We start from the raw sequence: 15334 nt of genomic DNA on the forward strand, positions 1-15334 counted from the left end.
CACTGCTGGTGAATGTATGACAATTTATTCACCTGCTGTTCTCTTGATGAATGTTGGTTGGTTTAGTTTCGTTGCTATGACAAACAGTGCTGCTGTGAGTGTTCTTGTACTTTTCTTTTGGTGTGTGTGTGCAATACTTCTTATGTTTAAGTATCAGTTTTATTCTTGCTTTATAAAAATATTTAGAAATTTGTCTTCCTTCTCTCTGCCCTTGTTTCTGGTCCTTGATGATTTGATAGAATTCCCTTAGGGAGTTGTGTGGCCCTCTGTGAGGAGGAGTGTGTGTGTGCGCGCACACGTGCATGTGTGCACTGGGTAACTTGTTTTTCTATGATGTTTAGTAACTATTTTTTTCTATGGTGTTTAGTCTATTTAAATTCCCTATCTTTACTGTGATCAATTTTGCTAAATTATATTTTATTAGGAACTTATTCATTTAGATTTTTCTAAATTTTTAAAAAATTTTATCTATTTACTCATGACAGACACAGAGAGAGAGGCAGAGACACAGGCAGAGAGAGAAGCAGGCTCCCTGCAGGCAACCCGATGTGGGACTCAATCCCAGGACTCCAGAATCACACCCTGAGTCAAAGGCAGATGCTTAACTGCCGAGCCACCCAGGCATCCCGTGTTTAGATTTTAAATGGATTAGCAAAGAGGCGTATAGTTATCTCTTATGAATGTTTTTAACTTCATCTGTTCCAGTTAGATATTTTTCTTTGGTTATTTCATAATATTTGTTTGTAATTTTAGGTAAACTAATAGTTTGACTATTTTGTTGAGGTTTTTTCCAGATAATAATTTTGGCTTATGTATGATTTGCACTGCTTTTCTGTCTGTAACTCAATACTTCTTTTTATTTATTTTTAACGATTTATTTATTTATTTATTTATTTATTTATTTATTTAATGATAGATAGATAGAGAATGAGGGGAGGAGGGGCCAAGGGAGAGAAAGAATCTCAAGCAGACTCCCCACTGAATGTGGTCCAGAGTCCAATGCAGGGCTTGATCTCACAACTTGAGATCATGACCTGAGCCAAAATCGAGAATCAGGTGCTCAACCTCCTGAGCTACCCAAATGCCCCTCAGTAATTGTTTTTTTTAAAGTTATTTATTTATTGAAGAGATAGTGACAGAGATAGAGCACCAGTGGAGAGGAGAGGGAGAAGCAGTTTCCCTGCTGAGCAGGAAGCCTGAGGCAGGGCTCCGTCACAGAACCCCGGGATCATGACCCACACCAAAAACAGACACTTAACTGACTGAGCTACCCAGGTGCCCCTCAATACTTGTTTTTAAAATTGAGGTATGGTTGACATACAATATCCTATTAGGTATACATCATAATGATTTCAATGGTTTTATACATTATGAATTGATCCCCGTAAGTTTAGGTATCTGTCACTGTACAAAGTTATTGACCATATACCCTGTGCTGTACATTACATCCCCATGACTTACTTATTTTATAACTGAAAGTTTGTACCTCTTAATCCCCTTCATCTATTTCCCGTGTCTGAACCCATCTCTCTTCTGTAACTAGAGTTCAACAGATCAGATGGGGCCTGCCCACACTGGCAAGGGCAATCTTCTTTGCTCTTATATCTATGAGTCTGTTTTGTTGGTTTGTTTAGTTTTTTCATGTTCCATGTATAAGTAAAATAATGTATTTATCTTTCTCTGTTGGACTTATTTCACTTAGCACTCTACCCTCTCAGTCCATCCGTGTTGTTGCAAATAACAAGATTTTGTTCTGTTTTATGGCTGAGTAATATTCCATGGTGTATATATACCACATCTTATTTATCCATTCATCTGTCAGTAGACACTCAGGCTGCTTCTTCCATAGCTTGGCTATTATAAATAAAACTGCAATAAACATAAGGGTACATATATCTCTTTTGAATTGCTGTTTTCATTTTCTTTGGAGAAATACCCAGAAGTGGGATTGCTGGATCATAGAGTAGTTCTATTTTTAACTTTTTGAGGAATCTCTGTGCTGTTTTCCAGAGTGACTGCACCAATTTATGTTCTCACCAACGGTGCACGAAGGTTCCCATTTTCCCACCAACACATGTTATTTCTTGCCTTTTTGATAACAGCTGATCTTGACTAGTGTAAGTGATATCTCACTGTGATTTTGATATGTGTATCCCTGATGATTTGTGATGTTGAGCATTTTTCCTGTATCTGTTGGCCATCTGGATGTTTTCTTTGGAAAAATATCCAAGTTCTCTGCTCATTTTTTAATTGGGCTGTTTGGGTAGTTTTGGAGGTTCTTGATATATTTTGGATATTAACTCCTTATTGGATGTATGATTTGCAAATACCTTCTCCCATTTAGTAGGTTGCCTTTTTTTTTTTTTTTTTTTGCTTTGTTGATGGTTTCCTTCACTGTACAAAAAGTTTTTTAGTTTGATATAATCCCATTTGTTTATTTTTGCTTTTGCTAACCTTGCCTCAGGAGACTGGTCTAGAAAAATATTGCTGAAGTTGATATCAGAGCTTATTGCCTGTTTTCTTCTAGGAATTTTGTGGTTTCAGGTCTTATATTCATGTCTTTAGATTTGATTTTCAGTTTATTTTTGTGTATGGTGTAAGAAAGTGGTCCAGTGTGATTTTTTAAATATGTAGCTGTGCAGTTTTCCTATCACCATTTATTGAAGAGGCTGTCTTTTCCCCATTGTATATTCTTGCTTCCTTTGTCAGAGATTTATTGAGCACATAAGCATGGTCTTATTTCTGTCCTATTGATCTATATATGTATGTTTGTGTTAGTACTATACTGTTTTGATTACTATAGCTTTGTAGTATAGTTTGAAATCATGGAGCATGATAACTCCAGCTTTTTCTTTCTCAAGATTGCTTTGGCCGTTTCGGGTCTTCTGTGGTTCCACACAAATTTTAGGATTATTTGTTCCACTTCTATGAAAATGCCTTTGGTATTTTGATGGAGATTGCATTGAATCTGTAGATTACTTGGGTAGCATGGACATTTTAACAGTATTCTTCCAATCCAGCAGAATGGCATATTTTCCTCTTATTTGTGTCTTCTTCAATTTCTTTCATCAGTGTTTCATAGTTTTTAGAACATAGGTTTTTCACCTCATTGGTTAAATTTAATCTTAGATATTTTTTGGGTGCAATTGTAAATGGGACTCTTTTCTAATTTTTCTTTCTGATAGTTCATTATTAGTATATATAAACACCAATTTCTGAATGCTTTGTATCCTATAACTTTATTAAATTCACTTATGAGTTCTAATCATTTTTCAGCAGAGTCTTTAGAACTTTATATAGTATATCTGTGAATAGTGATACTTTTACTAATTCCTTTCCAATTTGGATGCCTTTCATTTTTTTTACTTGCCTAATTGGTGTGGTTAGGACTCCAGATACTATATTGATTAAAAGTGATGAGAACTAGCATCCTTGTCTATTTCTGATCTTAGAGGAAAAGTTTTAGCTTTTCACTGTTGAGTATGATGTTAGCTCTGCATTTGTCATAAATGGCCTTTATTATATTAACATATTTCCTTCTATACCCACTTTTTTTAGAGTTTTCATTATAAATAGACATTGAATTTTGTCAGAGCCTTTTCTTCACCTGCTGAGATGAACATATGATTTTTATCCTTTGTTAATGTGATGTATCATGTTGATTGATTTGTGGATGTTAAACCAGCCTTGCATCTCTGGAATAAATCCCACTTGATTATGGTATATGATCCTTTTAATATATTGATGAATTTCCTTTGCTAATATTTTATTGATAATTTTTGCAACAATGTTCATTAGGGATATTAGCCTGTAATGTGTATGTGTGTGTGGGGGGGAGAGGGGTATCTGTATCTGGTTTTGGTATCAGGATAATGCTGGCCTCATAAAATGAGTTTGGAAGTGTTCTTTCCTCTTCAAATTTTTATCTTTATAATTTTCTTCTTTAACTTTGTTTTACTGTATTATTCTTTTTCTAGTTTTTTTAGTTGGTTACTTAATTGACTTCTTTACATTTATTAACCATCCTCATGTTCCTAGACTATAACCCATTTGGTGATAATGTATTCTTTTTAAAATATGCTCTTAGAATTCTGTTTCTTACTAACTTCTTTAGGATTTGTACACAAGTATTCTTAAGTGTAAGATTGGCTTCCCCCTCATCCTCCCTCCACCTCTTCCCTTCCTTTCCTTTTTGTGTGCCATTTTTATCAGTTTGGGCATCACTGTCTTGGTAGCATTTTGAAAGATTGATGCTAGTATTCATGATACCTGTGTATTGCTTCTGTGTTTCTGGTGGCTAAGTGTACAAATGGCTCCAGGATATCTCTCTGATCATTCCTCCTCAGTGTCCTCCCCTGGATCCTTCTCTGACCCTCCTTTCATTGTTGGGATTTCCTTATGAGACCTCGTCTCTCAGTCTATGTCGCCTGTTCTAATTTACCCAGTGAGTTCAGCAGCTTTTGAGGCTGGTGGCTGATATTTGACCTTGAGCTTTTGCCAAGGCCCATGGCTGCCTGCCTCACTGCCTGTGTCTCTTCTTGTGTTACTTTCATTCATGGGGGCCTGTTATATATCACATACTTTGCTGGGGTTAAAAATACAGAGAGAAGTTCTATCTCTGACAAAAGAACTTTAAATCTATAGTCTAAGACAAGCAAGTGGCTAATTCCTCTAGCAGCTAAATGTAATGGAGCAGAGGACATAGATGGTACCTTGGAAGCTCTGCGTTGGGGATGGCTACTTGGAAGCTCACATGACATGTAACCAGCTCTAACTGAACTTTATTTTTCTCCCAGGAAAAAATAAAAATCCTGCATAATCTGTTCATTTCTCTACTTCATGCAGTATCATGTGCATGATGGAGCTATCCTAGACTCCTTTCTCTTTCCTCTGCTTACCACCCCCACCCCCACCCCATTTAGAAATCTGACTGCTGAAAACCTCATTTCTCCATTCCCCTAGCTCTGTCCTATTGTTTCTTACCTGGATTATTGTGTCTTCTCATTCATTTGTTCCTCTGTGAATTTGTTTATTCATCAGAGCTTTATTGAGCACCTACTATCTTCAGGTACTATTCTAGGCCCCAGGACATACACTGAACTAGACAAGGCCATTGCCCTCAGGGAGTACACACTCTAATGGGGTGCAGTGACCAAGTACATGAATAAATCAAGAATCTGAGGCTTCAAACATGTCTATGAAAAGAGACAGGATGAAGTTGGGGTGAGAGAATGAGGCAGGGACGGGGAAGACCTTTCTGAGAAGATGGCCTAAAGAAAGACCGTGATGGAGGACAAAGCAGTGAGAGAGCTTTGGCATGGCAGGTGGAAAAGGTCAAAAAGAGGTTGGTGTGACAGGAGGGGGTAGGATCTAGGGAAGCAGTATGAGCTGAGCCTGGTGAGGCTGGCATCCTATAGGGGCTGCATCCCATGGGGACTTCTCCACTTTCTCCCTTTTCCTAATTCCGAGCAACTGGAAAAAAAATCCTCCTGAAATCAGATCTGACTATGCCATTTCTTCTCCATTTAAGAGAACAAACTCAAGTAAGCAAGTGAGTGAATGAATATATGAAAAAATGTTTTTATGGCTAGCAGGATGAAGCCTAAACACCTTGAGTTGGTACAAGGACCTACATACTGGGTAGCCTTTACGTTCCTGTGACCTGTCTCTGGCCACTCCTACGGTGTCTCTGGAGGTATCTCCTGTCTCCTGAATATGAAAGGCAGGCCTAGGGGCAGGAGGTAGGCAAGAGGCTTTCCTTTATCTGTTCTCTTTTATTTACCACAGTTCTTCCTTTGAGTTCTTGCAGTTGGCAAATTCCTACTCCTGTAGGAGTCACCATAGATGTCCCCTTATTCACAAGGCCTTCGTGGCAAGATAGAAGGAGTTTCTGCTGCTTGTCCCCTGCTCTCTGCTCACGACTTACAAAAGAGAACTTGCTATGACCATACCTCAGACTGAGCAGTCCTCAGGATGTACTTGTCTGTCTTCCTTTGAGCTGCTGCTTTGAGTCATTTCTCATTTCCCTCTTTGGCCCCAGGGCCCAGCAGTGTGCCTACCCAGAGTAGATGTTCAGTTAGTGCTTGAATGAAGATCTCTTTTAAATATCATTTGTTTTATGACTGCATTTGCCAATTGCCAGGTTGAAGGAAGGGCATGATTTAATCAGAATGCAGCTCTCTTAAAGGAAAGATGCCTTGAATAATTTCTCAAGGTGACAGCTCAATGCTTGAGATACTGGGCAGAGTCAGGGTTTTATTCCTTTCTGAAAGTTAATGTTTTGAAAAATATTTACTGCCACAGGACAACTAAGTTCAGTATATGCAGGGGCAGAAAGGAGACCTGTGAGTGGAGCCAGACTTTTGCTCACAAAGGACTATGAATGTTTTCAAATAATTACAGAGAACTTGGTTGGGCTTCTAAAATTCTTCCTCATAGTGGAGGATGTCTGGTGACCACATGTCCTGGACTTTCTGGGGACAGGCCCAATTCCATGTAATTTAATTCCATTTCAGAGAGGTGATTTAATTCTTGTTTAATTAAATTCATTTTAATTCTTATAGCTTCATATGAGTTTTCAAAGTATATAAATGCACAAGTCAAAATATAAAATCTTTTGTCAGATTATATGTTCTAATTTTTGATTCTAAAAATGTGGTCGTGGTAATGGAAAAGCATATTAAGGCTGAAAGACTTGGGGAGTGGGGAGTGGAGAGTGTGATAATGTGATTTATTTTGAGAAATATATATTTGGTTATTATCCTCGTTTCTGACTCATAGCTCCCCAAACCTTTGAAACTTCCAAAGCGTTGAGAGTGATAAAGGTATATTTGTTACGTTAGGTGACTTTTGGAAAGCACCTAAAGGTAGGGGCTGGTTGCCAAAAGAGGACCAACTCTGTGATTAAATGGTTGGAATTTTCAGTCCCACTCCCTGATTTCCTGATCCTCCATTGGCTGAAGACTTAGTCATAACTATATCATGAAGCTTCCATAAAAACCCAAGAGGACAGCTTTTTGGTCTTTTTTGGAGAATTTCCACTCTTGCGGAAGCAGAATGCTCCTGCATACCACCAAGTTCTATGAAGACAGAAGCTCCTTTGTTTGGGAATTTGCCCTATGTATCTCTTAATCTGGCTGTTTCATATTTTTTTATCATATCATTTAATAAACTGATAAATGTAAGTAAATGTTTCCCTGAGTTCTGTGAACCACTCCAGCAAGTTAATTGAACCTAAGGAGGAGGTTTTTGGAATCTCCAATCTGGTTAGTTAGAACCATAGGCATCCAAATTAGGGTGGGGGGCAGTGTGGCAGTCTTGTAGAACTGAACTCTTAACCTAGGTTATTTGATGCTGTCTCTGAGTAGATAGTGTCAGAACTGAGTTGAATTAAGTTTAATTCTTAGATATCCTGCTGGTGTCCAAGAATTGCTTGAGCCCCGCAGCCCCCTCCCAGTGTTGGAATTGGGTTCAGAAACCCTAAAAGAAAGGGGTAACTATTACTTTTAAGAATAATTAATTAAAAAAAAGAATAATTAATTAACAGGTCCAATCTCTTAAATCTTTTCTTGTCATAGGTGATTTTAAAATTATGTATCAGTTACTCTTGCTGCAAGAGTTACTTTTTGCTCAAGCCAAACACAGTGACCTAAAACACCATTTATTGCTTATGATTCTAAGACATTAGAACATCAGACATTTGGTCAGACATTTGGCCTGGTTCAGCTGAGAGAGGTTGATTATATCAGAGAGCTGCCGTTATCTGGTGGCCTGACTGGGTATAGTCTAAGATGGCCTCATTCACTTAGTTTGGCATTTGGTGTTGGCTGTTGGTTGGGCTTTGTGTCTTTAACGGCCTAGCCTACACTTCTTAACGTGGTAACAGCATTTCAGAAGGGCAAGTCCCAATGTGCAAACACTTTTCAAGCCTTGTTTGCATCCTGTTTGCTGATGTCCCATTGACCAAAGCAAGTCCCAGAGAAAATGGGCTCAATGTAGGACATGGCTACACAAGAGTGAGGCAACAGGGAGGCATGGTCCTCTGGGAGCCTAGCACTGTTACAGTCCTCTACAAGCTGTCATTGGCATAATTCCTTCTTGAAATGGTACTAGTACTGGCATCCACTTCATCTAAAAGATGCGTCAAAATGTATAGGTATGGATGTATGTATAGGAATAAAAAGAAAATGAGATAGCAGTATGGAAAAAGATTGTATCTATTATGTGAAGATGGCTGCCTGTCACAATATTAGTAGTAATATAATGATATAAACTCAAAGAAATGTAGTAGCTTTTGACTTCTATCAAGAATGTTCATATTGTTGGATATTTGATAATAAGAAATTATTTTAAGTGGAACAGTATGGTGGTTATGGTTTTTCAAATATCCTTATCTTTTAGGGATATATACTAAAATATTTACAGATGATATGGTCTGGAATTTACTTCAAAGTCTGGGATTGGGGGCAGGGAGTAGAGTATAAATAACACAAGATTGGACAGGGTTGATACTTGTTGAGCTATCAGGGGTGATAAACACATCACAGTCTTCATATTCTCTTTCATACTTTGTGTATGTTTGAACATTTCCATGATAAAAACTTGAAAAGAGTATTCAGATCATTCACTAGCCTTAACAACTGATGGAAGTTGCCACAGATACTCCCCTAAACTGCTCTAACTGCTTTCCTAGTAAGGTAGGGCAGAGTATGCAAGCCATCGTGGCTGGATTTGGCAACTGCTTGCTCCTCTTCTGGGTTTTAGTGTGTATAAACAGTGTTCTACATCTAATTGAAAGAACTAAAAGACATTTGCTGAGGGGCCCAGCAAGTGAAACACTTCCTCATTAGGGAGAGACTAGAGATTCTCTGGGACACTGCTGATCTCATCTTGTGTTTGCTGGAGGACACTCATTGCACATGTAGTTAATTAGATTTGAGAGCACAGAATCTGAGGAAGAGTTGCGGTAAGTGCTGTCCTTTCCAGGTCCTTGCCAGCTCTGCATGTTCTTGACTAATTTGTTGTGTTCCCTAGAATCTGAAGAATTGGGCACTGCCGCTGTGGCCCCGCATGTGATCATAAAACCTCTCTTTCTATCTTCAGTAGGTACTGGTGGTTCTATGATTCTTCTTGTAAGAACAAAATCATGAGTGAACACCAGGCCCAAATTTCATGTTATACAGTTGCTCACTGTGAGGCCCAAGGCTGCCATTGAATCCACTGGGATTCTGTGGTTCATACCCCCTTCTGTGCACCCCGTTCTCTTTTTAAAGAGATAGATGTTTTGCTGAGGCTCTGAACTTTAGAAAGCCCCCATTAAAATTTGTTTTATGAGGTTGCTTTGATAATTTTTCCAGATTTTTCTTTTCATTTAAACTTTTTGATTGTCTCCATCTTCTCTGACAAAAGGCAGTTAATGTGGGTTTCGCTTTGCGCACAGAGAGTGTGCCTCTCTCTGAAAGGAGCTGTGAGAGGCATGCTATTTGATCCTTGGATCTCTGAGGTTAGACAAGGAATTAGAAATATCTGAACTCTACTTTATCCCCTAATCTTATCATTCCAAATGTGTGCTTAATAAGAAGCAGAATCAATACTTTGGGTCAGGATAAGTTCAAATTGTCTAGAATTTTTATATCTAAAAATGAAGAAAAAATAACTGGTTAGAAATACTTTATAAATACTGTCCTTCATTAAATGTACAATCATTCTCAAACTTTCCCAGAGAATGTTTAACACATTTAAAGTGTTAATGTTGAGATGATAAATGTGATAACCGAATGCATCCTGTCTTTCTTAGTTCCTGTAATGATATTGGAGAAGAGACCCCTTAGAAAACTGACTTTCCAATGACATCTTATTTTTTGTTTTTTTCCAATGACATTTTCTAACAAGGCTTTTTCTGAACTCTTACCAATTGTTACCTCCAACCTTCCCAAATTATGTCTGACTAGTAAATTTTGGGAGAACAAATAGTCAAAATATTATTAAATTGTCCTCAGATATCTGAGAGTTTGTTATAAAATGTATCTGGGACAGAGATAGTTTTCACTAAATCAGTCTTACCCAACAGCCACAGCTAGAGGAAACTAGAGATGGGACAGATAAAAGGGGGGGGGGGTGCACCCCTGTGAAACTGGCCACATGTCCCAGGTGTTCATCCCTGTAGACCAGGATGAGAGTGGCCAACCTGACCTTGTCACAGTCAAGCTCACCTTACTAGATGAGCATAGATGGCAAAACTTTGGACACAGGGGACCACTTATTTTGCACTAGCTTAGTTTTCTATAGATAGGTGATATTAAGACCGTATCGCATGGTTAGCCAGTCTGGGTCTCCATTCTCTCACCTGTCTGGACTGAGCTGTGAAATGTGACCGGGAGCATCTGTAGGGCTGGAGAACTGGAATCTTTGGGGATGCAGGACTGTGGAACTCCTTGGTTACCTTGACAAGTCAGAGAGACTGCTGGACTTGGTTGGGACTGGCTCAGGCTTGCCAGTTCTGTGAGATGGAGGAACTTGTGGGCAGCCTGGGCCCCTTCACCTGATGGCCTAGCTTGAGGAAGGATAGTCATATTTATTGAGTACCAGCCACATAAATCATCTTTATAGAAGCTATTCTTACCTCAATCCTGCAAATGTAATATGATTAGCCTCACGTGGCAAGCTAGAGAAAAGGCAAGTAATTAGCTGAAGGTCACACCTGGTTCGTGAGTGGCACAGCCGGCATGCATGGAAAGGTCTAGTCTAGTCATCGACAACTCGTGCTTTTCCTACTTTCCAGTTTTAGCAAGGGCAGGCACAGGAATCACTTACAGAAGCTGGTGATACAGGTGAGCGTCGCCCCAGGCTGGGAAGAGCGGGCATGGATAAGGACGGAGCTATGCAAAAGCACATGGTGTCATAACCTAAAATGAGGCAGCCGTGGAGCAGGACCCAGGACAGAGCGAGATTAAGAGATGGCAGAGCTGGGCCTCCGGAGAGGGCGCCAACTAGGAGCAGGACTAAAATACCCTTTGGAAGAGAGTGGCCGTATGGGGGCATGGTGCCAGCTGGCTCGGCTTTCCACGAGAAATCCAGAGTGGCAAACGTAGGCAATTATTCTTCTGCACAAATATGCATTACTTTTAAGAGGAGATGTAACAAAATCAACTAATCCAGAGGTGAAGTCTATTTCTGGTGTGTATTTTTGTGACTAGCCTATGCAGGCTCCCTAGTGTAATTTCAGGCCCCGCCCCCTCCCCGGGGACCAGGCTGGGAGGCAGCCCGATAGCAGCAGTGCCAAGCAGAGGCACTGACCTCAGGCAGTACGTGCTGCTGCACTAGGCCTCTTGAAAGGATCCGTGGGTGAGGCCAGCCCCACTCACCTGCCTCTTGTGGCTCTTGCCTCTGACCAGAATCCTTGCCAGGCTCTTCTGAGCACCCTCGTTGGGAAGCAAGCTCAGGAATGATCAGATACTCGAGGGCTCGCTGCAGTTGGGCTTCAGGACAGACCTCGCCTCCTGGACCAGAGCAGAGCAAAGGGCGGGCCAGGAGAGATGCAGGCCCGGAAACGACAGTGCTGGGCACCAGGGTAAAGATCCTAAGTACAGAGTGCTTCTCAGGCCTTCTTGGGGTATCTGTCCCATTTGACTGGGGAAATTACAGTGGCAAGCATCTTTAAGTACGCAGCCTGCACTTTGGCACGCGAGTGGTTGTGAAGATCTTGCAGAGAGGCTGAGTTAGCAGGATGGAAAGAATGTTAAGTCCCCATTAGGGCGACCCTGGAATGCAAATCACACCTAAGGTCTCTGAGAGGATGTCAAGTCTGACCTTGCACCGGGCGCTCTCTGCTTTTTCAGGTGGCACTGCGGCACGAGGATGGCGATGAGACTGCAGAGCCGCCCCCGAGCGGGCGCCGCGACCGGAGGAGAGCCAGCGTGTGTTCGGGTGGCAGCAGCAGCGCTGCGGGCGAGCAGCGGGGCCTGGACCGCAGGCGGAGCCGCAGGCACTCGGTGCAGAGCATCAGGAGTCCTCTGTCGGCCCCCACCAGTCCCTGCTCCCAGTCGGCTCCTGGCTTCAAGCCCAGTCAAGTAGGAGAGCACTGTGAAAAGTAAGCATTAACCCAGCCCTTGAGAGGGGTGGAGGGACCTTGAAAAGGTGGGAGGGGTCACAACTCCGCAGGTACTGACCCCCATGACTTGATCCCTGCCTCTTTTCCACCCTTCAAACACCACCCCCAGAGTCCCTTGGAATGTCCTATGGAAAGGGGTCCCCGGTGATAGGCACAGATTTGATCTTACTAAGCCCACGAGCCCTTCTTCATGCATTTGTGTTTTTGTATTCATATCTCACTTAATATCTGTTCAGAAAATCTGTGCTTTATCAAATAGAAAAGCATCCAGAACACAAACTTTACCATCCTGTAAATGTAAGATCTTAAGAGTCTTGAGATACTTGTAGCAGTACGTAATTGAGGTAGTTAAATAGAATAAGTCCTGTGTGAGTTAAATATAATGTATAAATATAAACATGTATGCAAATATACATTATTTATAATAAATATATTTATGTATATGAGTAGATACATGTAAATTTCAGTAAATGTTATTGCCATCATTTTTGCCTTAAAGATATAAGGTATGATCTCTGCCCTTATCAATCTCACATGTGGGCTGGGAGAAAGTAAGAATAAGGAAGACAGATAGGAAGAAGTAAAAAGGTTGATCTCATGAGAAATTATATATGTGATATATATATATACACACACACACACACACACAAAGTAATAAATTTTGACAAAATCTATAGGAACTTAGAAATGGTTCTATAAAGCAGAAATGCAACAAAAGGATGGTCATGCTGTTCTGGAGTCTGGGTCCACTGATATCTTCCCAAGTGAATGCTGTCAGTTCCCTAGGATGATGGAGCTCTGGGGACCAGTCCATGCCAGCCGGGTCCACCTGGACTGACTGGCACACTAGCTTGCCAATGTATTACCACCTCCTCTGGCATGTGGAAGCCCTGCTCACATTATTTGGCTGGAGCATTTTCTGTCATCATGGAGATCCACCTGGGAGCCAAACGTAGGTCATGAGTGCCTGGTGAAGAAAATAACTCAGAACTAAGTTGGATGACCTTAAGAGAATGATCAAGATATGTATCTTCCTCTCCATCCCTAAGGGAGCATCCACCCCCCTATCTTGAGAGATGCCCTGAGCAGTCTGTTACTCATGGGATCACTTGATCCATGCCTCTGGGTGCCCCCTGACACAGAAGGAGAGGAAGGCTTTAGTCTGAGAGTGATGTGTAAGGCATGATCCACATTGACACCATTCTCTACCACATAATTATCCATCTGCAGATTTTTCTGCTCCTAAGAGTCCGCATAGAATGAACTCTGTTATAATGAAAAGGAGAACAAAACTTCTAAACAGATTGAGGAATGAGAACATCTACCATTGCACCTTATGGTCTAATATCTTCAAGAAACTTAGTGCTCAAAGGACACTTAAAGTTCTCTTCAGCCCGGCTCCTAACTAATGGCTTCAGAAATTAACATGGGGAGAAGTGTATATGGTGCGCTGAAAATCTATATTTAAAACCATCACAGATGCTGAAGAAAGTCATTTGGAGTCCTTATCAGTAGTATCTTGCTGTGTCCAACATGAGTCCTGTAGATGCCAGTCTGTCTGTTTCTAACCTTTTCAATGATCCCCATATTGTGAGCCCTGATGGCCATGCCTTGTGACTGGTTGGCAAGGATGTCAGCAGTAGAGTGGACCACTGTGGGCACAGTTCACAGTTTTGAGGTGTGGGGCTTGGGGGGATCTGGAATGGGAAGCCACTCATGAAGCTCTGCATGCTTCTTGTCTCATTCTTTTCAAATAGGACTGATTTTTCATTTTACTGAAATTAGTACTTTGATGTAAATTTATAGGTTTTATTTGAGAAGAATACACTGTCCCGCTTGTAAAGAGAGATAACATTTTACAGACTGATGATGAAGTAAGTGGCTTCATCCATGAAGCCTGTTGGAGGGGTTTTGCCCTCTGGCCCCAAAACAAGAGTACACTTTTGGCAGAGGTAGGAGTGGAATACAGGGAAAGGGTGACGAGAAGCCGAATGGGAAATGATCCCTGCATGCATAGCTTAGTCACCTGCTCAACATCTGTGCCTCCAAATAGGACCTTAGAATCAAGTAGTTCATTGTGTCAGACTCCCCATAGACCTTGAAAGACACAGAAGCATGCCTGACCTAGATCGTTCTTCATCTATGTGAGCATTTTGGCCCTAGTTACTGCTAACTTGTAGCAACATGCCTTCCATATGCCACATAGGAATTTTAGACTGGATTTTGTAATTCTGACCCAACCAATTGCCAGTACTTTAGAAAAGAAGATGATAGGTTAGAGATTCGTGTAGCCCTAAAATGCATATGGCAGTCTCCACTCAGATGGTCCTTTCACATCATCTGAAATTCTCATGATGATCCTCTATAGGATCTAGGAAGACAAGCATCTTCATCATTGTTTTACAAGTGAGAAGATGGGTTGCTGCTTTGTCATGATCCCAGGACAAAGGGACTGAGTTGTGGGTTAAAACACACATCTTCGGCCCTTGCCTTTCAATGTCCAAATCACACATAACCACTTCCTGACCCACCATCCCTAAGCATAATGACTGAGTGAGAAGGAATTTTATTTACATACCATGTAGAGGTGGATTTTTTTGATATAAATATGAAAATTCAAAGAGTTGAAAAGGAGAAAATTTCAAAGTCTCCTTATGATTTAAGCCCGCTGAGCTATGTGCCTCAATTCAAGTAAGGACTAAGACTCCAAGCATGGATTGGTTTGCTTTGGTTTCTTAAGAAATAGTAACTCTCCACTGAACATTTATCCAAAAAGGTATGAGTTTATTGGTTATTGGTCATCTGTTACCTAAAAGCATCTCTCTCTTTTTTTTTTTTTCCTGAAAGAGAGAGCACATGAGCATGAGAGGTGGCAGGGAGGGAAGGGGCAGAGGGAGAGAAATTTAAAATGTAAGTGTAAAGATAAAACTCATTATGGCCCACACACAGTCACAAAAGATGCTTTTAGGGGCACCTGGATGGCTCAGTTGGTTAAGTGCCTGACTCTTGTTTTCGGCTCAGGTCATGATCTCAGGGACACAAGGTTGAGCCCTGCATTGGGCTCTGTGCTGGGCTTGGAGCCTGCTTAAGAGTCTCTCTCTTCCCTCTGCCCCTCTCCCCACATCCCTCACTTGAGTGTGCTCTCTCTCTCTCTTAAAAAAATTTCATCTTTATACTTCCAACTTTGCACTGGAAGAAACAAAAATGTTGATGCTTTCATTTTTT

General features: G+C 40.9%; 1 protein-coding gene across 18 annotated transcripts in view; it reads left to right on the forward strand.

Annotated features, from left to right (window-relative positions):
* FHOD3 (formin homology 2 domain containing 3) overlaps window positions 1-15334 on the forward strand; it is a 463300-nt gene that overhangs the window by 306736 nt on the left and 141230 nt on the right. For 14 of the 18 annotated variants that reach the window (XM_072829309.1, XM_072829316.1, XM_072829312.1 and 11 more), the window contains exon 10: window positions 11838-12088. In XM_072829309.1, coding sequence (XP_072685410.1) covers window positions 11838-12088 — 251 coding nt within the window. Of the gene's footprint in view, window positions 1-11288; window positions 11570-11837; window positions 12089-15334 lie in introns of those variants that run through there. The other 4 variants (XM_072829321.1, XM_072829322.1, XM_072829325.1 and 1 more) reach the window with 2 other exon arrangements.

The sequence above is a fragment of the Canis lupus genome, chromosome 6 (assembly GCF_048164855.1).
Source record: "Canis lupus baileyi chromosome 6, mCanLup2.hap1, whole genome shotgun sequence".
Lineage (NCBI taxonomy): Eukaryota > Metazoa > Chordata > Mammalia > Carnivora > Canidae > Canis > Canis lupus.